The sequence below is a fragment of the Nycticebus coucang genome, chromosome 7 (genome assembly GCF_027406575.1).
Source record: "Nycticebus coucang isolate mNycCou1 chromosome 7, mNycCou1.pri, whole genome shotgun sequence".
In the NCBI taxonomy this organism is placed as follows: Eukaryota; Metazoa; Chordata; class Mammalia; order Primates; family Lorisidae; genus Nycticebus; species Nycticebus coucang.
Genome location: NC_069786.1, coordinates 99092034 through 99118783, shown reverse-complemented (window position 1 = coordinate 99118783; position 26750 = coordinate 99092034). Strand labels below are relative to the sequence as shown.

Here is a 26750-nt window from a genome sequence, read left to right as displayed (position 1 = left end):
TCTGGTAACTTGTGTTTCCTTTCTCTCTGAATCTGGCTATTAGGTACTTTTTTTTTTTTTTTTTTTTGAGACAGAGTTTCACTATGTCATCCTCGGTAGAGTGCTGTGACATCACAGCTCACAGCAACCTCGTACTCTTCAGTTTAAGCAATTTTCTTGCCTCAGCCTCCCAAATAGCTGGGACTACAGGCGCCTGCCACAATGCCTGGCTATTTGTTGTTGTTGTTGTTGTTGTCATTGTTGGTTAGCAGGCCCCAGCTGGGTTCGAACCTGCCAGCTCTGGTGTATGTGGCTGGCACCCTAGCCGCTGAGCTACAGGTGCCAAGCCTCCAGGTACCTTTTATAAGTAGAGTCACACATTCGCCCTTCTACATCTGATTTATTTCCTTAAACATACTGTTTTTAAGGTCCATTATGTTGTAGCCGATAATATCCCATAATATGTGTACATACATACACATTCTGTTTTTCGTTTATCTGCTGATGGACAATTGGGTTGTTTCTACCTTTAATATATTTATTTTTGCTTTAAAAATCTTAATAAAATACAAGCCTAACCATGTAAGGAAAGAGCAATGTTGTCACTATAGTCCCAAGAGAAGAAAAACTGATCAGTCTCTCGTTCAGATGTCTTAGAAGCATACCTGGGCTGCTTTGGGGGAAGATTGTAGGTAAGGACATGAATGAGTCTGGAAAGTATTGGGGTTCACAGATTGGAATCTTTCTCTAGGGTGGACTGAGTCCTGGGTAGCCAGGGGATGTATGGTCCAAGGAAGAAGTGCTTACTGTTCCATGTCTCAGAGCAGGTCAAAGCAGAACACTTGTAGGATTAACTAAGAGTCTTCATATACTCTCTGCAGTAGAACATGGAGGAGGAAGTAGGAATCAGCACAAGCCAAATATAAATAACAATCTCGACCTTGTTTCTTAGAGCCCTCTATCCAAGATCTCTTATATCTCTGTATTATACAATAGTCAGATTTGAGCCATTGAACTTTGGGTTCCTGGAAATTGTTACACACTTTTATTGCATTTTTCCAAGATAGTATTTCACAATTTCTGGATTAGACGTCTCTTCACTCCATAGTTCTCTAAGGGATTATATGATGACTCATTTTTGTCTCCTAGTCTTGTGTGACTTGGTGTCTTATTGGAGGACTTGTAGTGTAATGTTTATAAAGCACTCAGGGTAGTGCCTGGTGCATAACTTTTGCTCATTAAGTGACAGATAATTATTCTGTCTCATTAACCACTTTATAAACCTTGTAAGTATTTTGGTCTGGTGCACAGAGTCTCACTAGGATACTGATCAGCATCAAAATTTCCAGTAAAATTTTTGAATATATAAGCTAAGTTTTGGCTTCAGTTTGAAATGCTTTTGAAGATTTCAACATTGACTTCTTCACATGTAATTTGCTTTGCTGTTTCCTATTAATTGTAGTACTGGTTCTTGCAGCCTTTATTCTTCTGTAAGAAACTTTTTTTTTGAAACAAGTCTAACTTTTTCACCCTCAGTAGAGTGTTGTGGCATCATAGGTCACAGCAACCTCAAACTCTTGGGCTTGACCAGTCCTTTTGTCTCAGTGTCTTGAGTAGCTAAGACTTCAGGCACGTGCCACCACACCTGACTAGTTTTTCTATTTTTAGTAGAGATGGGGTCTCACTCTTGTTCAGGCTGGTCTGGAACTCCTGAACTCAAACAATCCACTTGCCTCAGCCTCCTGGAGTGGTAGGATTACAGGTGTGAGCCACTGCCGGCCCCTGTAATAAACTCTTATTAGGTGATCAATAATTAGGAAAAAAAGAAAGTAAGAGTATTTCAACATCTGTGGTTAATCTGTTGGAGCAAGGAACTTTGCTTTCCTTCTAGTATTTTTGTGTAACACAACTAATTAGAGAAATTAGTCTTGCCTTTTGTTCCTGTGTCCTGTAGCTTTGAAATTAACAGGTAATGGATAGCAGATGGTCTCTGATATTCCCTGAAATTGTAGCTGCATGATTCATTTCACTTAAAGTACAATTGTGTGATTAAACATTTCTATTAGAGTTACTTATACCATTTACTACTTTTTTACTCAAAATATCTAATTTTATCAATAGGGAAATTCTTTAATTATATCTGGCTTATTCATTGTATTTATCTTCTGCTGCCTTCATAGCACCTAGAAATGTGCATTCCGGAAAAGGTACTATCTAGTGAAATTTTTATTCAATATCATGTGTATTATCAATACCAGAATGATTAACTAAATCTTTTTTTCCCTCCGCCTCCAGTGATTTCTTAAATAAAAACCAAGAGCTGTTGCAAGATTTATCGGAAGTGAATGTTGAAAACACTCAGTTGATGGAAATAATGAATACTTTGTTTTTCTTGCCAATCAGACGACTTCATAATTATGCGAAAGTTTTGCTAAAGCTTGCTACTTGTTTTGAAGTGGTAAGGTCCCACATATACCCCTTTGCACAGTTGGAAAGCTAAAGATATAGCTGTTTATTTGTTTGTTTAGATTATGTGACTGCAAGATCTAAAACTCCACTAATTTAATATTTACCTGTGTCTTAATTTCTTTTTCTTCAAGGAAATGAAAGAGAAAAGTATGACCGTAGACAAACCTAGTTTTCTGTGGATTGTTTCCTTTTAGTACCTTATCAAGATTAACTGTATTATTCATTTATGAAGCTATGTCTAAATTTGAGATCCTATTATGATGCTACTCAGTGGTTGTCAAAGTTTATTGAGTTTGAGTTACCCAGAGCCCTTAAATGCCCTGGCTTTCTGTATAATGGCACATGCTCAGGAGGCAGTGCAGATTCCACCTGTAATCAGGATAGACTCATGTCAGGCGTTTGCATCGCCTTAGCAAATGCTATGAGAAATGAATGTTAAATTAGGATTTCTCAAATGTTAATTACTCCACTTTTCTGGGTAGAGTCCTAGGAAATTAGCACCACTCTGGGATATGGCTGTATGTTAAAGCTGGTCCTGAAACAGTCACCTTTGAAATTGTACTGAAATATGATTTCATTTTGTTTCTACTCTGAAGGGCTCTAGAGAAAGAATTATTTAAATCTTGGGATCTATCTCTTGGTCTAGATAGTCCAGAGTGACCTCACTGAGGTGGATTTTCTACATTTGATCCTACTGTGGTCTTGTAGGTTTTTGCTTTAGTCTGGTTTCAGTTTTAACCTAAATGGATCTACTTCACCTGTAAAGGTTTGAATTGTCAAATATCCCAATGAGATACAGATTTCGGGGGGGGTGGGTAGAGGGAGGGGGATCGGTGGGATCACACCTGTGGTGCATCTTACAGGGGCATTTGCGAAACTTGGTAACTGTAGAATGTAAATGTTTTGGCACAGTAACTGAGATAACGCCAGAAAGGCTATGTTAACCACTGTGATAAAAATGTGTCAAATGGTTTATGAAGCGAGTGTATGATGGCCCATGATCATATCAATGTATACAGTTATGATTTAATAAAAAAAAAATAAAAATAAAAAAGATTTTAAGATGCAAAAAAAAAAAGAGATATAGATTTCAGTTCAACATGGCCTCAATTAATAAAAATATCTTCCTTTCTAGATCAGCTTAGAATTCTTCAGAGTTTGATATTATACTATTTCCAGTCCAAAGGCTATAATCTGTGGAGCAATTTAGACTTGTTTGGCATCAAGGCCCTTCGCCATCTGGTATCCTCTGGCCTTATCTTCTACCTTGTGTTCATGTGTCAGTTCAGGTTTCCTGAGTATAGCTCTGCTGTCCTTAATATTTCTTTCCTGAAATAGCCCTATTCCCATTGTTAAAGGAAACTTTGACAACCTGAGGCAAAAGTCATTTTTCTCATGAAAACCAAGCCCTCCCTACTATTCTGCCTCTCCCTCCCCTCCTCGTCTTTTGAGAATTACTTATTACCTGCTCTGTGTTTTGCTACTACTTTTTCTATTATTCACGTCTCATGTTGTATCCGTAGGCTTTATCATCCTTATAACAGGGGACCAACATCATCTGTAAAAGTCCTTTTCAAAACACACGTGTCTATTTTCCATCACTGTAAGATATAATTTAGTAAGTCTGAGGTACAGCCTAGATATCATGTATGTGTGTGCAGATACACACATATGTATTTTTTAAATGTCTCCATATAAAAATAATACTACTACTTAATATTGAATTCATTCCATGAGCTAGTCACTGGCCTAATTGTGTTATGTATATTCATTTAATTCCACATCAACCCTGTGAAATAGTTACTTTTCCCCTTCTACAGATGAAAAGAATTGAGTTACAGCTGAGAATTGGCAGAGATGAATTCATGTCCAGAGTCTGTTCTCTTAGACACTTTTCTGTGTTATCTCTTCTGACATATAACCTATTAACAAAACCACTACTTTATTCTGGCATGTTGTACGTTTTCCTGTGTTCTCTGTCTAGTTATAAGCTCCCAGAAGATAAAGATCATGCCTTCCTTTTTTATTTTTCCACAATCCTTAGCACTCAGCAGAATGTTCTATATATGGTAGATATTCATCAAATGCTTCTTAAATGAATGGGAAAAATGCATATGAGTGACTCCAGAATTGTAGAATGTAGAGTAATTACATTCATCTTACCTTCTGCTTACCACACGGCACAGCAGTTTTACCCCATCCTAGTAATGGGTTCTAACAGCTTGGTTTGCAGACCCCTGGGAATTCCAAAGATCCTTTCAGGAGGTCATAACTATTTTCATGACAATTCAAAGACATTTGCCTTTTCCACTATATTGTCATTATATTGATGGTGCAAAAGTAAAGGTGGTTAAAACTTTTGGCTACTTAGCAGGACTTGAGGCAGTGGCACCAAACTATTCTCAGAGTCATCGTCCTTCACCATCATGCACTTGCAGTTAAAAAACAAAATGCCAGTTTACTTTAAAGTGTGCTTTATGAAGCAGTAAAAATTATTAATTTTATTTAACTTCAACCATTGACTATACATCTTTTTAATATTATGTGTGACAAAATGGGAAGTATGCATAAAGCAGTTCTGCTGTGTACTGAAAGGTAGTTTTTTAAGAAAAAGCATGATTGTCATTGAGAGGCTTTTTTAAAACTTGAAAGAACATTTGATAAATAAACTATGATTATTCAGATTTGGGAACTGGCAAATATTTTCTTGAAAATGAGTAAATGAACCTGCAATTTCAGGGAGAACAATGGATAGTATGTGCTGCCAAAGATAAAATAGGAATTTTTAAGCAAAAACATTAGAGACTTGTATCTACCACTGTGAGCCTGACAATTTCCTACTACATAGGACTTTTTCTAATGATATTGGTGGTAATATTATTATGTGATTTTTGATGTTGTAGAAGATAGTTTATCAACATTTGGAAGATCTCTATAACTCTGTCAACTAATATTTTCTAAATCTCCAATCTACAATGTTACAAAATCATGTGTGGGAAAAGACGTATTCAAAGTACAAGATAGACTAGTGAATTTTTTTTTTGTCAATCCCTTGGTAAATTTACATAGACTAGTGAATTGTAATATATAACAGAGTACCAAAATTCATTGCTGTGGTTTCAGATTCCACGTTGCAGCTACCCTTTAAGAAGCTACCACTTAATAAGTTTTAATATAGTATCAAAGGGGAATAGCTATTAAAATACTTCTCCCTTTTCCTATTATATACTTTATAAGGCCAGATTTCCTTCATTTATTTCAACCAAACAGTGTATCACAGCAGATTAAATGGAAAAGTAGGTATGAAAGTCCAGCCGTTATTCTTTAAGCCAGATAAAAAGATTTGAAAAAATGTGGACCATTGCCACAGTTTTGGGATATAACTGTTTTGGAAAATACAGTTATTTTTTATTTTAAGTGTTATTTTATTTAAAGTGAATTAATAAGAATTTTTAAAAATTTCTTAGTTTCATTTCTAATATGGCAAATATCAATAGACATTGTTCACATATACAAAACAAAGGCATCCTGAGCCCAAAACTTTTGAGAATTGCTGCTCTCCTCACTGATAATTGCCAGATTTTGGTTCTTCCTTACTTGAGTTATTCCCCTATTTCATAGGTACCTATTTAGTAGAATTTTTCTGAAACCAATCTTCTTTTCCCAGCTTCCTTTAATATACTTCTTTTTTCTTTTCTTTCTTTCTTTTTTTTGAGAGAGTCTTACTTTGTCACCCTGGGTAGAGAGTGCCATGGCATTATCATAGCTCATAGCAACCTCAAAATCTTGAGCTCAAGTAATCCTCTTGCCTCAGTCTCCCAAGCAGCTGGGACTACTGATGCCCCCCCTCCCCCACAACACCCAGCTAGTTTTTTCTATTTTTAGTAGAGAAGGGGGTCTTACTCTGACTCTTACTTAACTCTAAGTAAGTAAGCTTACTCTTACTTAGGCTGGCCTCAAACTCCGGAGCTCAAGCAGTTGTCCCCCCTTGGCCTCCCAGAGTGCTAGGATTACAGGTATGAGCCAATGTACCCAGCCAGTATACATCTTCTTAATGTTATGTGTGATAAAATGGGAAGTTGGCTGAATTTTCTCCCTAAATATAATACTATGTATTGAAATTACGCTGAGCCTACAGATTCTGGACGATTGTTTTATGTTCTTTTTTTCCACTTATTTATTGGCCTCTAGACATCTCCAGAATATCAGAAACTTCAGGATTCCAGTTCTTGTTACGAGTCTCTTGCTCTCCATCTTGGCAGAAAAAGGAAGGAAGCAGAATACACACTGGGCTTCTGGAAGACCTTTCCTGGAAAAATGACGGTAAACCATGCCTGTGATTTGCTACCCTAGCAAGCAGCAGGCATTTCCATAACAATTGTCATAATTTTCTCTGTTCCTCATGTATTTATGGTACTGTTTTAATGACCGCTTTCCTAAAATGTCTAAGGACCATAGCAGCGGGTGCTCTAAATAGCAACACCTTCTCTCGTTTCTGGAAATCCTCTCTGAAGACCTGGCTCACCTCCTTTAGTTTATTCCTGACTTCTTTCTAATCTTCTTTAAGCTCTAATTTTATGAAGTGTTTGGATCCCATCTAAATTTAGTTTGAACACCAAGCTAAGCTGTGATCAACAAATTCCCCTAAATGTGATTTGTGCCTGTCTCACTTTCTCTTTGCATGTTAAAATAATTTTGATTATTTGACTTTGTTTTTAATTCCAGGATTCCCTGAGGAAGCCAGAGCGTCGCCTATTGTGTGAGAGCAGTAACCGAGCCCTGTCTCTGCAGCATGCTGGGCGGTTTTCTGTGAATTGGTTCATTCTCTTTAATGATGCCCTGGTCCATGCCCAGGTAGGCTGGATTCCTAACCTTAAAAGAGGCCCTGAAAGGTAGAATATTATATTTATTAATTAGTTATACCATCAGTTTGTGTTAAAAAACTATTGTGGTTTTGCTGAAACTATTAAATAAAAGAGAATATTTAGCCACAGCTTGCATTCGTGGTATATGCTAGATTTCAGAGAGTTATATTTTTAGTTTCTACTTTGAGAATGAGTGTCGGCCATGTGGAGGGGCACCCTGCAATAGAGATGGCAAGGGCCCCGGGGTGAGCTATGTTGGGGGGACTATAAGGCAGAGATGGTGGCACCCACATGGGCGTAACCATTTCAAGGGGGTTGTGCAGCAGAAACTGTAAGACCTGTGTAGATTAATGCCATGAGGGGGATGCAGCAGAGACCCTGAGATCCACATGGGCTTTGTAGACCTTGCCTCCTTGTTCTATTTCAGTTCTCCACGCACCATGTTTTTCCCTTGGCCACACTGTGGGCGGAGCCACTGTCTGAAGAAGCTGGTGGTGTGTAAGTGCGCCCCTTCTCCCTACCCCACAACTTCCACTGCTCTCCCTTTCTTCCCCTCTTTATTTACTTATTTACTTTTTATTTTCATAAAAAGTTCAGGAGGGCTCATGAGGCTGCCTCTCCATTCTGCATAATGAGGCTCACCTCCCAACATATCAGGTAGTAAAATGGCCTGTCCATCAAACTCGCCTGTTGTGAAGATCATGGCAAATCATGATAGGTGGTGGAAAGGCATCTCTATTTTTCACTCCCATTGTTCAACACAGAGCAGAGTTTTTCTGCTCTTTCTCCCATTCTGAGACCCAAGTCCAGAACATGAGCATTTACATTAAAATTGACTTCTGCTCCTCTGGAAGTAAACACGTTGCTTTTCATATTTAAGGATTGATATTGTAATAGCAGGTTGTCATACCCACTGGTATTTATCCTTGTGAACGTTTTAGGAATGGCTTAAAGATAACCACTCCTGAGGAGCAGTTCACTCTCATTTCATCAACACCCCAGGAAAAGGTTAGTCCGTTGTGGTATTTTCTTTCCTTTCTTTGGCCTGGCTCATTCTGCCTCTTGTGGTAATAAAGAAGACATAAAAATTGTTCTTAGTTTACCAATGATTCACAATGAATCTGATAAATTTACAATTATAGGTCTTTGTTTCTTTTATGTGACTTAATTTTAAACATATAGTAGTGAAAACCAAAAGCCAATCAGTATTGCTCAATTAGTAAGAAAAAACATTAGGAGACAGAAAAATTATTTACACCCAGAAAAGCTAGCAGGGTTTAAAGCAAGGCTTGATGAGTTGTTGCCTTTGTTTACTGACACATACCTTTTGCTCCTAGACTAAGTGGCTACGGGCCATAAGCCAAGCTGTGGATCAGGCTTTGAGGGGGACATCTGATCTTCCACCTTATGGAAGTGGGAGCAGCGTTCAGAGGCAGGAACCACCCATTTCACGCAGTGCCAAATATACTTTCTACAAGGATCCTCGCCTCAAGGATGCAACCTATGACGGACGCTGGCTTTCAGGGAAGCCTCATGGCAGGTGAAAATGCTTCACATTTATGCCTGGGTTGAGGATGATAGTCACATTATAGAAGAAGTATCTGAAACATTAGTTAACATGCACTATTCTTTGCCTATGCATTCCAGAGGGGTTTTGAAGTGGCCTGATGGAAAGATGTATTCTGGCATGTTCAGGAATGGCTTGGAAGATGGGTAAGAAAATTGCATAAAATATGAGAATGCATTCAGTCACATTGTATTAGTTTATGTTCAGAGTTACTTTTCAAACAAGTAGTAGGATTTTGTGTTGTGTTTTAGAAATGCATGCAATGTAGTAAGGCTTATTATGCACATGTATGAGCATGAAGAGAGGTGGGAGTCTGGGATGTAGCCTGTGATTTACCAAGTCATTTACCTTCATAGCTGTGTGACCTCAACTCAGTCTCTCAGCAGTTAAAATAGGACTGTGTTTTCTATCCATTTCTAAGTTGTTAAGATTGAGAACCTTGGGTAATGTTGATGTTGAAACTGTTGAGACAGTAGTGCCTCCTTTACCCAAAGGACATTGAGAAATTTTCCTTTCTGTAGTATTAAATCATCTTTAATTTCTATGAGTTTTGAAGGGGACATCTTGTGAGTTATATCCTAATATTCTAATGACATTATTTTTGTATAAGCTTGTCATGTTTTCTAACACTGCAAATATATTTATATTATTAATTTATGGCAGTGAAGTATTTTGTATCATGATAAAGAAGTAATTTATTTTACTACATTAAAAAGATACATAATTGAATAGATAAAGGTAACTTTTTGTCTGTGATAGTGTACATTTTCGTAATATTTTTAAATGTCTTTTTAATGGAGTTTTTAGGAGAAGAGACTGTAGATAATCTGATTTATCCCCCTTATTATCCAGATAAGGGATCTGGATACCTGGGTTTATCTAGGGTGATGTGGCTAATTAGTGACAGAGGTAGGCCAGGACGCAGGTCTTCTGTTTTTTCACTGGGCTTGGGGAAAAACACCTAATCTCTCACTGTAGTGGGGTTGATGTCCCACTCCTCTAAGGCTTGCCAAACAGCTTAGGTCAGGGGTACTCAAACTTTTAAACAGGGGGCCAGTTCACTGTTCCTCAGACCATTGGAGGGCCAGACTATAGTTTAAAAAAAACAAAACTATGAACAAATTCCTATGCACATTGCACATATCTTATTTTGAATTAAAAAAACAAATGGGAACAAATACAATATTTAAAATGAAGAACAACTCAAGTTAAATCAACAAACTTACCAGTATTTCAATGGGGACTATGGGTCTGCTTTTGGCTAATGAGATGGTCAATGTCTGGTTCCATATTTGTCACTGCTAGTTGTAACAAGTGATGCAAGTGTGGATCAGTTAGTCCCGAGACAGAGAGGAGGGGAGTCAGAGAGTGCCGCACACATTCCACACATGAGCACTGTAGCAGGACAGGCAGCGGTGGAAAAACACCAGGAGGGCCAGATCAATGTCCTCGGTGGGCCGAGGTTGAGGATCCCTGGCTTAGGTAATAGATTCAGATTAAATTAAGAGTCCATTTACTCCTTTTCTCCTAAAGGTAAATCTTTTCTCTATCTTTCTTGTTAAAATGTTTAATGATATATACATATAAAAGGTGAATATGTCATAAAAGCATTTTCTGATCTTTTCCATTTTTCTTGGCAGGTATGGAGAATACAAAATCCCAAATAAGGCAACGAACAAAGAAGATCATTATGTGGGCCTTTGGAAAGAAGGAAAAATGTGTGGTCAAGGAGTCTATAGGTAATAACATTAGACTGGTACTGCTTTTTCAAAGAACCTTGTAAACCTAAATGTTTGTGTAGCTAAAATTTTCAAGGATTATATTTTATTTACTCATCTAGTGCCTGAAACTCTAAGGTCTTATTTTAAAAGATTAACTCGGGCGGCGCCTGTGGCTCAAGGAGTAGGACGCCGGCCCCAAATACCGGAGGTGGCAGGTTCAAACCTGGCCCCAGCCAAAAACTGCAAAAAAAAAAAAAAAAAGATTAACTCTTCCAGCTCAGCACCCGTAGCTCACTGGTTAGGGCGCCAGCCACATACACCCAGGCTGGCGGGGTCAAACCCAGCCTGGGCCTGCTAAAACAACAATGACAACTACAACAAAAAAATAGCCAGGCATTGTGGTGGGCACCTATAGTCCTAGCTACTTGGAAGGCTGAGGCAAAAGAATCACTTAAGCCCAAGAGTTTAAGGTTGCTGTGAGCTGTGATGCCACAGCACTTCACTGAGAGTGAACACAGTGAGTCTCTGTGTCAAAAAAAAAGATTAATTCTTCATCTATCACAAGATGAAAATATTAGGTTATTAAATTTAGTTCTTTTTTAAATTACACAAACTGTATAAACCATACCTTTCTCATAGAGTCTCCTACATGTCTTGTCTATAAATTTATCTTATTTTTATCACTTGACTCTAATGGGCAGAACTTTTTGTTCTTTCCCATTATAGGGGACTAAGGACATCTTTTTTTTTCTCCATGTTCATGCAAAATACATCTATCATGTCTTTAACTTCTTAGCCTTAATCATTCAAAGGTGAGATTTTTTTTGCCTGGTGAAAAATAATCATATAAGATAATAAATAATTATAGATACCAGTGAAACTAGATATAGTTTTGAATCTCCTAAACTTTGTAAAACATCAGAATTCAATGGCATGTGATATTTATTCATTCTTTCCAACCACAGTTATGCCTCTGGTGAAGTGTTTGAGGGCTGTTTTCAAGATAACATGCGTCATGGTCATGGTCTCCTACGAAGCGGGAAATTGACTTCCTCTTCTCCCAGTATGTTCATTGGCCAGTGGGTAATGGATAAGAAAGCAGGATATGGTGTCTTTGATGATATCACTAGGTATAGTATTTTGCTTCTAATATTGAAGTTCAGTGTGAGAGGATAAGCTTTCTATACATCTTCAGAAATAGTGATAATTTATGAATACTGAGTGTCTTAATTGGATGGTATTAGGAAAATTTTCAGTAAGGAAATAGTCGTCAGGCAATATTTTATTCATTTTTTGTGGATCAAACTATAAGTTACTTCTTTATGAGATAAGGATCATTCATCATTAACATTAGTACCGTTTTTCTAAACTGTAGACAAGGCTGCTAGTGTTTCATAGAAGTTACCAAATTTTTACACACAAAAAATCTTCAGTGCAATCAATAGAAAACAGGAATAAAACCTACCTTTTATTATGGAAAAGCAATAATAAAAGTCTACCTTTACGGGTAGCCAAAGGAAATTTCCTTTGGGATGATGGAAACTTCTCAACTTCCTGTCAGGAATACCTGTTATCATGCCAGCAACCTAGAAATCAAGCCTCGTTAAATTCAGTTAATAAATCTTAGAAAGGAATATTGGTTTGACCTGGTTTCCTTTGGACTTAATGTACACAATTATTGCTGCCTTTTCTACAGGGGATTTTTTCCAAGACCCCTACTAGATGCCTAAAACTGCAGATAGTTGTGAATCTGATTGCTATTGGTCAGAATGTGTTTCTGATGTGTTCCACCCACAAATTTAATGCCTTTTGCATCTTAACTAAACATTTATCTACATGTATCACATGTTGTGGCCATAAATTTTGCGATTTGTGGTGTGGCAGCAAAACTAGCACACATTTCTTTTTAGCTTTTTCAAATTTCACAGTTAGAAGATTCATTCTTACTGTAGACATTAAGCAATCTCAGCATACAAATTTTTCTTTCCTTACTAAACTGGAAGTTTTTACCTTTTCACTTAAAGGAAGCACTTTACAGCTTCCACCTGGCATATCTGAATTGCCAGCGTCACTATTCTGGTTTGGGACCATTATTAAATAAAGTAAGGATTACTTGAACACAAGCACTGTGATATGCAAGCAGTCAATTTCAGGTAACCAAGCCAGCTACTGAGCAGCTGATGGGCTGGGAGCACTCACACTTTCTACATGCTGGATAAAAAGATGATTCACATCCTGGGCGAAAGGGAGCAGAGCAGTGCCAGATCTTATCATGCTACTCAGAACAATTTAACAGTTGTAAATTGTTTATTTCTGGAATTTTCCATATAATATTTCCAGACTGTAGTTGACCACAGGTGACTAAAACTACAGAAAGTGAAATCGCAGATAAGTGGAGACTACTGTACTCTTTCCTCCTGATGTTATTAAGTACCAAGACTTCCATAATGTGGGATTTAAAACAAACATTGTTATTAATAAACACCATAATTATTTAACAAGGAGTTTAGACTTATTTTGTCATTTTAATGGAGATTAATAAGATTTCTCTGTGTTTGAGTAGGTGAAAAATGAGCCTTTTATGACAAACTATTTCTTTTTTTGTCAGTTAGAAAATGTTGGAATAAGAAAAAGTTGTGCATAGGTTTGATTCTGCCTCTTATATAGTGAATAAAATTATTTAGAATTGAATTCTTGGCGTTCTTTTTAAAAATTATATATTTTAGGTGGCGCCTGTGGCTCAAAGGGGAAGGGCACCAGTCCCATATGCCGGAGGTGGCGGGTTCAAACCCAGCCCTGGCCAAAAACCGCAAAAAAATAAAATAAAGTAAAATCTATATATAAAAAAAGGACATTTGTTTAAAAAAAATTATATATTTTAAAGTTATCAATAAGGGAATGAGTGTATACAGATGTGGGTCAGGCAGACTACAGTATTAAATTTATGAGAGAACATTGCTATGTACTCTGAGTAAGATGTCTTTTGCTATCACATTGTCCCATGTTTGAAGAGATAGGGTAACCAATCTAATTAGAAAAATGGAATTGATACCAACCGAGGGGTGGTGCTTGGGATCACCCATGTGAGATTTGTTTTTTCCCCACTTTATCTTTGTCACCTTTGGTTTTTCTTTTTATTTTTATGCAGAGGGGAAAAGTACATGGGAATGTGGCAAGATGATGTATGTCAAGGGAATGGTGTGGTAGTTACCCAGTTTGGATTATACTATGAAGGCAACTTTCACCTTAATAAAATGATGGTGAGTGGAATATTTGCATTTATTATTATTTGACTTTTTAAAACTCCTTTTGTCAACTTTTAAAATGATCTTTTTATTAATGACCTGCCTACTTAGTACTTAGTATTTTCCTCAACTTTTAAGATCAGATAAGGCTTTGGGGATATGGCTGCATGCATTCTAAATTTACTGAGCATTTTATGTATTGTGATTTTTGTTTTATTTCTTCTCATAGGGAAATGGGGTTTTACTTTCCGAAGATGATACTATCTATGAGGGAGAATTTTCAGATGACTGGACTCTTAGTGGAAAGGTTGGAAACTATCTTTTTCTCTCTAATATGTTCTTTTGCCCATAAGTGTGCATGTCAGTGATTTTTAGTAAATATATAGAGTTGTACAGCCGTCACCATAATCCAATTTTAGAACATTTCCATTACTTGAGACTACCCCTCCTGCACATTCACAGTCACCTCCACATACACTTCCAGTCCCAGGCAACCAGCAATCACTGTGTAGATTTGCCTCCTCTGTTCCTCTTATTCATGTGGTCCCTCCCGTGTCGCTTTTTACACTTAGCGTATTGTTTTTGAATATAGAGTCTTTTTTTGTCTTTTTTTTTTTGGATATAGAGTCTCATTTTGTCACCCTCGGTAGAATGCTGTGGCATCAGAGCTCACAGCAACCGCAAACTCTCGGGGAGTTTTGGAGAGACAGGGTCTTTTGCTCTGTCACCTGGGTTAGAGTGCAATAGCATTTTCATAGCTCACTGCAACCTCAAACTCCTGAGCTCAAGCAATCCTCCAGCCTTAGCCTTCTAGGTAACTGAGATTACAGGTGCATGCCACCACAGCAGGCTAATTTTTGTAGAGACGGGGCGTCTCGCTCTTGCTCAGGCTGGTCTCAAACTCCTGACCTCAAGCAGTCTTCCTGCCTCAACTCCTCAAAGTGCTATGATTACAGGTGTGAGCCATTATACCCAGCCTTGTTTGACATCTTAAGAAACTGTCAGACTCTTTCCAAAGTGGCTGCACCATTTTTCATCCCATCAGTAGTGTGTGAGGATTCTAATTTCTCCATATCAAACTATTTTTTATTTTCTGTCTTTTTCCTTAGAGCTGTTTCAGTGGGTATGAAGTGGTAGCTCGTGGCTTTAACTAATTTGCATTTCCCTAGTGACAGATGGCATATAGGATACTTTCGCGTGCTTATTAGTGATGCATATATCTTCTCTGATGAAATGTCTACTTAAATCTTTTGCCCATTTTAAAATTTAGGTGCTTTTGGTTTTATTGTTGAATTGTAAAGTTTCTTTATATATTCTGGATATGTGTCTTTTATCAGATAGTGAATTGCAAAAGCTTTCTCACAGTCTGTGACTTGTCTTTTATTTTCTTAATGTGTCTTATGAAGCATAGAAGTTTTTAATTTTAATGAAGTCTTATTTATCCAAAAATGTTTTACTTTTGATGCTATGAAGTTTTTATCTGTGTTTGCTTTTATAAGTTTTATGGTTTTACCTTTTGTATTTAGGTCTATGATTCATTTTGAGGTAACTTTTTTTATGTAGTTTGAGTTATGAGTGTAAATTAATCTTTTTGCATGTGGGTATCCAAATTCCCCAGTACCTTTCCCCATTGAATCTTGGCACCTTTGTTGAAATTAATTAACAAAAAATAAAAAGTGGTTTTATTTTTGGTCTCTCAGTTATATTCCATGGATCAACATACCTCTCCTTATGCTTAATACCACACTATCTTGATTATTATAGACTTTATAGTAAGTTGTGAAGTCAGGAAGTTAAGTCCTTCAAATTTCTTCTTATTCAGAATTGTTTTGGTTATCCATTTGCCATATAAGTTTTAGGACTGGCTTGTCACATTCTGCTATAAAGTCTGCTGAGATTTTAATAGAGATTGGAATGAAACTATAGATCAATTTGGGGAGAATTCCCATCTTGATGATACTGAATCTTCCAATTCATGAACACAGAACATCTCAGATTTTTACATTTTTATTTATTTATTTATTTATATTTGAGACAGAGTCTCACTATGTTGCCCTCAGTAGAGTGCTCTGGCCTCATAGCTCACAGCAACCTCGAACACTTGGGCTCAAATGATCCTCTTGCCTCAGCCTCCCAAGTAGCTGGGACTATAGGCACCCGCCACAACACGCAGCTATTTATAGAGAAGGATCTTGCTCTTGCTCAGGCTGGTCTGAAACTCCTGAACTCAAGCAATTCACCCTCGTCGGCCTCCCAGAGTGCTGGGATTACAGGCGTGAGCCACTGCACCTAGCCCTCCGGTTTTTTTAAGATCCTCTTTAATTTCATTCTGCAGTGTTTTGTAGTTTTCAGTGTAAATGTCCTTGTATTTCTTTGGTTAAATTTATTACAAAGTATTAATATTTTATTGAATTATTTTTGAATTGTTCATTGGTATTGTATTTTAAAAATTGACTGTCTTTTGTTCTTATATCATGAAACCTTACTGAATTGATTTATTCGTTTTAGTAGTTTTCTGGTTAATGTCTTAGGATTTTTTGCACACAGAATCATGTTACTGCAAATACAGACATTTTTTGCTTCTTTCTTTACAATATGGAAGGCTTTTATTTCTTTTTCTTGTCTGATTGCACTGGCTGGAATCTCCAGTAGAATGTTGCAAAGTAGTAAGAGTGGACATCTTTATAATTTTTTATATTTAGTGGAAATTATTTTAGTGGAAAATTATTTTGTTACAGTGCTGTTTTTTTTGGTCTATAGAGATGATCATTTGTTTTTTGCATTTATTCTAATATAGTATGTTTTTGCTTTTCTGATGTTAAATCAACCTTGCTTTCTTGGAATAAATCATACATATATGGTCATCATGCATAATTCTTTTTATATGTTGCTGCATTTCATGCTAATATTTTGTTGAGAATTTTTGCATCTGTGAGAGATAATATATTGTTCTTTTTCTTTTCTTTTTTTTTTTTTAATTAAGCAAACATTGCCTGATAAGATAGAGTTGTCTTGTAACATTTTTGTCAGTCTGGTATCAGGATAATACTGGCCTCTTAGAATGAGTTAGGAAGTATTTTTTCCTCCTCTGTTTTCTGAAAGAGTTTGTGAAGTTTGGTTATTATTTCTTCTTTGAATGTGTGGTAGAATTTACCAGTGAAGTTATCTGGCCCTGAGCATTCATTACTTTGTGAGGTTTATTTTTGTTTTTGTTTAAGACAGAGTCTTAGTTTCTTAACCAAGGCTAGAATCACATGTCATCAGCGTACCTCACAGCAAACTCAAATTCATGGGCTCAAGCAGTCTTCCTGCCTCAGCCTCCTAAGTAGCTGGGACTACAGGCACCGACCATAGTGCTGAGCTACTTTTTGTACTTTTAGTAGAGATGGGGTCTTATTCTTGCTCAGGCTTGTCTGGAACTCCTGAGATCAAAGGATTCTCCCACCTCAGCCTCCTAGAGTGCTGGGATTACAGTTGTGAAACACCACACCTGGCCTGTGAGAAGATTTTTAATATCTAACTCAGTTTCTTGTTAGATGTATTCAGATTTTTATATTTCTTCTTTAGTCTATTTTGGTAATCTATATCTTCTTAGTAATTTTTCTATTTCATCTAAGTTGTCTAATTTCTTGGTTAGAAATTTCTGTCTTAGTCATCTTTTCTGCTATAACAAAATTGCACACACTGGGAAATTTATTTCCTTACATTTCTGGAGGCTGGGAAGTCCAAAATCAAGGCACTGGCTTTTTGTGTCTGGTGAGAGCTTTCTTGGTGAGTCCTGACGTGGCAGAAGGCCAAAGAGCAAAAGGGTCTAAGCTAGTTCCCTGTAACTCTTTTCTAAGGCACTTACCTATTTATGAGAGCTCCACCCTTAATCACTTCTCCAGAAAGCCCTCCTCTTAGTACCACCACAATGGGAATTAAGTTTCAACACAAATTTTGGAGGGGACACACATTCTAACAATAGCACCCTGTGGATTTTCAGCAGGGTTGGTAATAATAGCCTCCTGCTTAGTTCTCAATTTTGTAAACGTGTATGTTCTCTCTTTTCTTGCTTAGTCTAGATAAATGTCAATTTTGTGTGTCTTTCAAAGAAGCAACTTTCGGTTTCACTGTTTTTCTCTATTTGTTATTTTCTAGTTCATTGATTTCTGTTCTCATCTATTATTTCCTTCCAATCTGTTACTTTGGATTTCTAGTTGTATAAGGTGGAATTTTAGATTTGTGATTTTCCTTATTTTTAAGATAGGTATTAATAGCTATTAATTTTCTAATAAGCACTGCTTCTATATCATCCCATAAATTTTGATGTTTTGTGTGTTCATTTTATAAAGCTCAAAACATTTTCTAATTTTTCTCGTGGTATTTTTCTCTTCTTCTTTTTTTTTTCTTTTAGTGAGAGAATCTCATTAAATTGCCCAGGCTCTAGTCAAACTCTTATGCTCAAGCAATCCTCCCACTTCAGCCTCCCAGTAGCTTGGGAATACGGGCGAGCACCCCTGCACTTGAGTTGTTTCTTTTACTCGTGGATTATTTTTATACACTCTTTTTGGACATGCATGTACACATTTTTTTCCGTTTGTTCTTTAAAGAGTTGGGGACTGTTAAACAGCAAATTAAAAAAGAACACCATTAACCACTTAGTGCTTTTTTTTCTCTTGATTTTTAAAATTGAATGTAGTTTTTCTAATTCCACATTATATCTCTGACTTTACCTAGGGAACACTTACTATGACAAATGGAGATTATATTGAAGGTTATTTTAGTGGAGAATGGGGATCTGGGATAAAAATCACTGGCACCTACTTCAAACCTAGTCTGTATGAAAGTGATAAAGACAGACCTAAATTTTTGTGAGTACCTGGTGTTACTTCTTGATTAATTATTGAATGTTTTGAGTTGTCTCACTTTTATTAAAGCTGGCTAATATTTCAAAAGCAAAATCAAATTCTGAAAGTCTTCTTTTTTAACAAGGTATAACCTCCTTGAATTACCACTGATGCTGCTATGGACACGTAACTCTATAGTCTTGGTTTAGATTATAAGCCTTAGAGCATAAATGTTTAAAGAAAAGTTACTTTACATATGACATAATCCTGCTATTCATGGTAACTTGTCCAAGTTGACTGAAAGAGTGTTGTTCTTAAATAGAATTCCTATGAACTTGATTTTGAAGAGTAAAGATCTTATATACATCCCCCCAAATGAACAGTACAATCTATAATACATATGTGAGGGGAAAAGGTATATCTAAGTACACATGTATTTATGTTCCTTCACATTTTTGGCATGTCTTTTTTTCTTTACTGATTGCAGCTTTATTTTTATATTTTGGTTGCACCTCAGATTCTTTGTTCTAATGGGAGTTTGATGTATTTTCTTCACCATGTTTATTCTTACACAGAGTATTTTTAGAATCCAGTATGTAATGTATTTCACAATTCCCATGAGGTGTGTTAAGTCCAGAAAGTCCTTGTTTTAATAGGAATCATTTTAACAAAATCAGTTCTATGGAACTGTAGGAGGCAGAATCAATTCTGACATGCTTTGTCCTGAACAATTCATACACTTCGGTATAAAATAAACATTAATTAGCTAAAAACCATCTCTTCAAAATTTTCACAAGTGTTTTAAAAATAGAGTCACCATCAGTCCAGGCAGTTTTGTTCACAGAAGCGTTCCCAGTTGTATATTAGAAAATTTCTTGTCTTTAGAATGATTTTGCACAAAAGAAGTGATTAATAAAGGTTGACATGACTTTATTAGCAGGAAGCTGGGAAACCTGGCAGTGCCGGCTGATGAGAAGTGGAAAGCAGTGTTTGATGAATGTTGGCGCCAGCTGGGCTGTGAGAGCCCAGGCCAAGGGGAAGTTTGGAAAGCATGGGACAATATTGCTGTGGCCTTAACCACTAATCGGCGCCAACACAAAGATAGGTGAGTGAACGCAAGCCTGGCGTAGGGCAGAGCACGTTAGGAAGATGAACCTTAAATCCAGTAAGTATTCCAGGCTTATTATGTTTAATTTAATACTGTCCTTCTGCTTCCGGATAAGATGGATTGAAATACACTTTCTTTATCTTCTATTGAACTCAACTATTAAACCTGAACAGAATATATCCACAGCTATTTGAGAACTCTGGAAAGTACATATATCAATCAGTAGATTGAGGAAAAACACTGAATTCAAAGTACCACAATCCAGTGGTGCATTTAGTGGAGTTTTTGCTGCAGTATCCCTTAGCCTGAACTCATTGCAACCTGAAATCCAAAAGTAAGCTCTGTGGAGCAGACAGAGATCCAGAAAAAACCCTCTGGTTCTGGCTCAAGGAATAAGGAAGGGACTTCTGAAACTCAGAGTGAGGGAATATATACCAGTTTTCTTTCTCTCCTTTTATTCTCTTCTCTCCTGCCCCGTCTTCTGTGGCAGCGGTAGCATGATGAACAAGGAAGCTGGCAGAGCCAAAGCTCTGTGAGGGTGGAACCTTCCTCCCCCTTTGAACCTTGCATCCCCAGGTCCAAGAGGCAGGGCCAAGTCCTAGTGTACTTTTGGCTTCACTCTCTGTCTTCCCACCACTTGGCCCAGATGTGGCACCTTTACAGAAGTGGGTAATTTCTGTCTGGAGGACCTAAAAGGGAAGTCTTGAGAACCAGAAAATGCTAGGAGGTAATGGAGAGAGAAGAACACTAGAAAACAAGTCTGTGAAGTTGTTCATGTACTCCTCGTCTCACCCCAGACCTGTGCGTGGATTTGATCCTAATTAGTATAGCAAAGATGTTAGAACCAAGCTAATAGGCAGGTCCTTCTGGTCCCAGACTGATTGTTAGGTGGTACAATCACAGGACAGATCCAATAAGACTGCACAGGCTTAGAGAAGTGACACTGGGACCATAGCCCACAGAAAGACTGAAACAAAAATATCAGCTGTTATGGCTAGGCATGGTGGCTCACACCTGTAATCCCAGCACTCTGAGAAGCCAAGATAGCTGGATTGCCAGAGGTTACTGGTTTGAGACCAGCCTGAGCCAGAGTGAGACCTCATCTCTAAAAATAGCCGGGTGTCGGGGTGGGCACCTGTAGTCCCAGCTACTTGGGAGGCTGAGGCAAGAGAATCCCTTGAACCTAAGAGTTTGAGGTTGCTGTGAGCTATGACGCCATGGCACTCTACCAAGGGTGACAAAGAACAAAGTGAGACTCTGTCTCAAAAAAAAAAAAAAAATCAGCTGTTTCAGGAACTCCCAAAGTCACTGAGACATTCAGGGATTTGCTAGAGGGACTCATAAGACTCAACATATAGTTGTATTGGCAAGTAAGATTAGTGCAGTACAGAAGGACACAGAGCCAGCTCCTAAGAGAAGAAGCCACAGGCAGAATTTTCTCCACCTGTTTGGAGATGGAGGCATCCATGTAAGCTTCCCTTGCCTTCCCTTCTGTGAGGGGTCACAGAACACACTCTTCTCTCAGCCGCAAAATGCAGTTACACATAAGCAGTATTTCTGTCTGGGGAACCCCATTAGAGACTCAGTACCCAAGATTTTTATTGGGGGCTGGTCATGTAGGCACCCTGTGCCTGGCAATTACCAAAATTTAACAGCATCAGAAGGAAAGTATATGTTCACCATAAATCACATTGTTAATACAGTTAGGGTATATTGCATACCAGTATCGGGAGCAAGCTTAGTTTTCAGGTGCCAGCAAAGGGCCAACCCTATAAAATAACAGTTTCAAGCCTTCTGTGTTTACTCTTTTATGCATATCCGCATTCTCCTTAGGATATAAACCAGATTCAGAGTCTTGTAATATAGTAGGCAAAATGTCCGTGATATCAACCAAAATTATTCAGCAATCAGAGAACCATGAAAATCTCAACTAATTTTGGGAAACACAGTCAACAGACATTAGCAACGAGATGACACACATGTTGGAGTTACCTGACAAGAACTTCAAAGCAACTATTTTAAAAATGTTCAGATGAGGAAGCACAAACACTCTTGAAACAAAGATTAGAAGGAAAGTATCAGCAAAGAAATAGAAAATATAGGCTTAGTGCCTATAAGTCAGCGGCTAGGGCGCCAGCCACATACACTGGGGCTGGTGGGTTCGAACCCTGCCAGGGCCTGCCAAACAACAATGACACTACAACAAAAAAAATAGCCGGGCATTGTGGAGGGTGTCTGTAGTCCCAGGTATTTGGGAGGCTGAGGCAAGAGAATCCCTTAAGTCCCAGAGTTTGAAGTTGCTGTGAGTTGTAATACCATGGTACTCTACCAAGGGCGATACTGTGAGACTCTGTCTCAAAGAAAAAAAGAAAGAAATAGAAAATATAAAGAAGAACCAACCCAAAATTGTTGGGTTGAAAAATACAGCAACCAAAATAACTCATTGTATGGATTCAGCAAAATAGGGCTGGCTATGGAGGAGTCAGTTAACTTGAAAATAGATCGGCACAAATTATCCAGTCAGAAAAACAGAGAGAAAAAACTATGAAAAGAAAAAGTGCACGCAGTGGGTCTAAATCTGTGTGCTTAGAATTTCAGAAGAAGAGACAGAACAAGGAGTAGGGAGAGGAAAAAATTTTTGAAGAAATAATGGTTGAAAACTTCTCAAGTTTGGTAAAAAATACAAACTTACAGATTCAAGCTGAACAAACCTGGAAAAAACAGATATCTACGTGTTGACACATTGCATTTAAACTCAAAGAAAAAGCTTTTGAAATTAGCAAGGGAAAAATGATGGATTACATGTAGGGAATCAGAAATTCAAATGACTGCATATTTCTCATCAGAAACATTAGAGGCCAGAAAGGAAGTGGCACAACATTTTTGAAAGGCTGAAAGACAAGTTACAGATATACTTTTTCATTTCTCTTTTTCTCCTTTTAAAAAATTTCTCCCTTTTTCACCTTTCCTTTTCTTCTATTTTTCTTTTCTCCATCTGCCTTCACATTTCCTTATTCTTTAAGTTTGTCAAGAATTCCCATTAAGCATTGCTTAACATTTGGATCTAAAGAACTTAATCAACCCTGTAGCAAAACTTCTTAATTAACTGTAAGTTTCTTAAGTTTAATTCTAGCTAATGGTTTGTTTGAGCTGTGGCTTTATTGTTAAAATATCAAAGAGCTTACTTTGATCTGTGGGTATAACTACATACATTTGATTTTTAAAGTCAGTTTTGTGTGATGTTTATTTATACCTGTCAGTTGCTTTCTAATACTTAGGAACTGAAGAAAGAAAATTCAGTAGCTATCCATTTATTCAGAATATAAATGTTTGTTCTGAATAATTAAATGTTCTAGTTTCCTTAAAAGTTAAACCAAAATTTTTTAATAAACTACTAAATTTCAAATAATTTTTTATATACAAAAGTAAAATATAATTATATAGAAAATAAACTCCAGAAATTGAAAAACATTTTAGGAGCTTTAAATGTCTTACAGTCAAGTCTAACACATACTACTTGTTACTCTATCCTGGAGCAATGAGTCTAGATTCTGTCTAATCTAATATTCCCCCAAATGGCATTTAAAGTAAACCATAGTATATGTTTGCTTTTTTGCTGTTTCTGCATGTGTATGGTTTAAGAAATTAAATGTAAAAAAAAAAAAGAAATTAAATGTAGAAGTATTTTTTTTTTTTTTGTATTTGGTATAAATAGGAATTGGTTGTAGTGTTTTATTCCTGAAGTTAATGGCTGTTACTCTTTCGATCAGTAGAAGAAATAGAAACTCCCAGAGTTGATTAAAGCCATTGCCTAGCCCTGGTGTGTGTTATATAATAGCTGGTCCGCCTTCATTGATACAACCTATTGGTGTAGACTTTGAGATGTTAGCCTACCAGTTAACCTTGATTAACTGTTGTTAGGTGTTTCTAAGAAGTGATAATGAATGAACTTTTACATAAAACCCTGTTGCTACACAAAGATCTCATTTGTTTATATGAAATTATGTAATAATAATAATTGTTCAGTTTTCATTTTCAATTGGTTATGATATAACAATTGAATACTATTATCAAAAATTTCTATTGATTACTAGTATGTGTTTTATCTTATCTTAGCCTGTTTATCCAAAACTTCTTTTTACCTGCTATATGCTTACCTAGCCTCCTATTAGCCTGTCCTCATTATCTCCCTTCTTCTTACCCTCATTTTTATTTCTTCTTTTGTCCTGTGATTTATTTTTCTTTTACCTTAGCTGCCTCTCCTCTTCTCTCTTGTCACTAACAAGTCTATCACTAGTTTTCTCTTCAATCTAATGTAATACTATTTCCTAACACTGTGGTTTAGATTGGAGCAAAATCTTCATTAATTCATTGTAGCTGGTATAACATTATGTTAAACGCTGTTTTGAACAAATGTTACCTAAACTGGGTACCTAATATTGGGGCCATTTGTGAGCTCTTTTGGGATGAACACTGTGATGGACACTGCTTCATCCTTAGTTGATGACTGTGTTTCATGGGCACATTTATATATACTTTGCTTTCTTGTTATGAGATATATAATAGGCTTTCCTTTCTCTTTTTATAGTCCAGAAATATTGAGTCGTTCACAGACTCAGACACTAGAGAGTTTGGAATTCATCCCCCAGCATGTTGGCGCCTTCTCTGTGGAGAAATATGATGACATCAAGAAATATTTAATAAAGGTAAACTATGTGGGTCTTGTGAAATAATGAACAACTATCACAATATATTGTTCAAATTAGGCTGGGTGTAGTGGCTCGGGCCTGTAATCCTAGCATTTTAGGAAGCTGAAGCAGGAGGATGGCTTGAGGCCAAAAGTTCACCTAGCCCAGGCAACATAGTGAGACCCTGTCTCTATAAAAAATACAAAAACTAGTCAGAAGTGCCAGCGCACACTTGTATTTCAGCTACTTGGGAGGCTAAGACAGAAGGACAACTTGAGCCTAGGAGTTCAAGGCTGCAGGGAGCTGTTATCACACCACTGCATTCTAGCCTGGGCAACAGAATAAGACCCTGTCTTCAACAAAAACAAAGCAAAACAAATTAACTCATAGCTTAAAGTTGTTACTCTAGTTTTGTTTTTCTTTCAGAGCATTTTTTTTTTGTGCTAATTCTCTCATTACTAAGATCACATTTCTTTTTTTTTTTTTTTTTTGGTTTTTTGGCCAGGGCTGGGTTTGAACTCACCACCTCTGGCATATGGGACTGGCGCCCTACTCCTTGAGCCACAGGCGCCACCCCTAAGATCACATTTCTATGTGAAAATTATCCTATTAGTATGATAGAACTTAAGTTTTGTTATGTGTTCGAGGGGGTTCTTAAGAAATAAGATCACAGTTTAAAATGGCTCCTTGTTAGTAACAGTAAACTAGAGATTATATTAAATAAAGCACACTGCATATGCTCTCTTTGCTTCTTTCCCAACCTTGTAAGAACAACTACAATTTAAAATTTAAAATGTAGGTCAGGGGTGGCACCCATAGCTCAGTGGGTAGGGCACTGGCCACATATACTGAGGCAGGCAGGTTCAAACCCGGCTCAGGCCTGCTAAACAACAATAACAACTACAACAAAAAAATAGCCAGGCGTTGTGGTAGGTGCCCATAGTCCTAGCTACTTGGGAGGCTGAGGCAAGAGAATTACTTAAGCCCAAGAGTTAGAGGCTGCTGTGAACTGTGACATGACTGCACTCTACCAAGGGCGACAAAGTAAGACTCTGTCTCAATAAAAAAAAGAAGAAAAAGAAATTGTAGGCCGGGCATGGTGGTTCATGCTGGAATACTAGCACTCTGGGAGGCTCAGGCAGGTGGATTGCCTGAGCTCACGGGCTCAAGACCATTCTGAGCCAGAGTAAGACCCCGTTTCTAAAAAATAGCTAGGCATTGTGGTGGGCTGGCCTGTAGTCCCAGCTACTCGGGAGGCTGAGCCCAAGAGTTTGAGGTTGCTGTGAGCTATAACCCCATGTTACTCTACTGAGGGCAACAAAGTGAGACTCTGTCTCAAAAACTAAATAAAGTTTGAAATGTGTTGAAAGGGGTGTAGGAAGGATTATTATGAGAAATGGAAGACAACTAAAGAGTGTTTCAAAGCATAATCAGCAGTCAATATTTAGTTCTCTTCAAGGTAACAACATTTCATACAATCTTTGTGAAGTTTAAAGTGTATTAGAATCTTTCTCTCTTTTTTTTTAATTTGCTTTTTTTTTTTTTTCTTAGAAACAAGAACTTGCTGTGTTGCCCAAGCTGGCCTTGAACTGCTGGCTCCAAGTGATCTTTTGCATCAGCCTCCCAAGTAGCTGGGACAACAGGGACACATTACTGTACCCACCAGAGTCTTTCTTTTGATGGTGTTCCATATTGGTACTTTGGAAGCTGTTTTCCCAAGACATCGAAGGGATTCGTTGGTTAAAAACATTAGGAAATCAGGCTGGGCATGGTGGCTTTTGCCTGTAATCCTAGCACTCTGGGAGGCTAAGGCAGGTGGATTGTTTAAGCTCAGGAGTTTGAGAGACCAGACTGAGCAAGTCTCTAAAAATAACTGGGCGTTGTGGTGGGCGCCTAGAGTCCCAGCTACTCAGGAGTCTGAGGCAAGAGAATCACTTGAGCCCAAGAGTTTGAGGTTGCTATGAGCTATGATGCCATGGCACTTTACCAAGGATGACAAAGTGAGACTCTGTCTTAAAAAGAAAAAAAAAAGAAAGATGATTAGAAATTCCAGCTCCAGGGCGGCGCCTGTGGCTCAGTCAGTAAGGCACCAGCCCCATATACCAAGGGTGGCGAGTTCAAACCCGGCCCCGGCTTAACTGCAACCAAAAAATAGCTGGGCGTTGTGGCGGGCGCCTGTAGTCCCAGCTACTCGGGAGGCTGAGGCAAGAGAATCGCTTAAGCCCAGGAGTTGGAGGTTGCTGTGAGCTGTGTGATGCCATGGCACTCTACCGAGGGCC

The 26750-nt window shown here is 37.6% G+C and overlaps 1 protein-coding gene across 7 annotated transcripts in view; it reads left to right on the top strand.

Moving 5' to 3' along the window:
- The window catches only part of ALS2 (alsin Rho guanine nucleotide exchange factor ALS2), an 86187-nt gene that overhangs the window by 44267 nt on the left and 15170 nt on the right, over positions 1-26750 (top strand). For all 7 annotated transcript variants that reach the window (XM_053597517.1, XM_053597523.1, XM_053597521.1 and 4 more), the window contains 14 exons: positions 2275-2437; positions 6640-6771; positions 7174-7302; positions 7741-7811; positions 8255-8321; positions 8651-8853; positions 8961-9026; positions 10521-10619; positions 11567-11731; positions 13750-13861; positions 14076-14153; positions 18566-18699; positions 19613-19780; positions 24372-24489. In XM_053597517.1, coding sequence (XP_053453492.1) covers positions 2275-2437; positions 6640-6771; positions 7174-7302; positions 7741-7811; positions 8255-8321; positions 8651-8853; positions 8961-9026; positions 10521-10619; positions 11567-11731; positions 13750-13861; positions 14076-14153; positions 18566-18699; positions 19613-19780; positions 24372-24489 — 1705 coding nt within the window. The remainder of the gene's footprint in view (positions 1-2274; positions 2438-6639; positions 6772-7173; positions 7303-7740; positions 7812-8254; positions 8322-8650; positions 8854-8960; positions 9027-10520; positions 10620-11566; positions 11732-13749; positions 13862-14075; positions 14154-18565; positions 18700-19612; positions 19781-24371; positions 24490-26750) is intronic.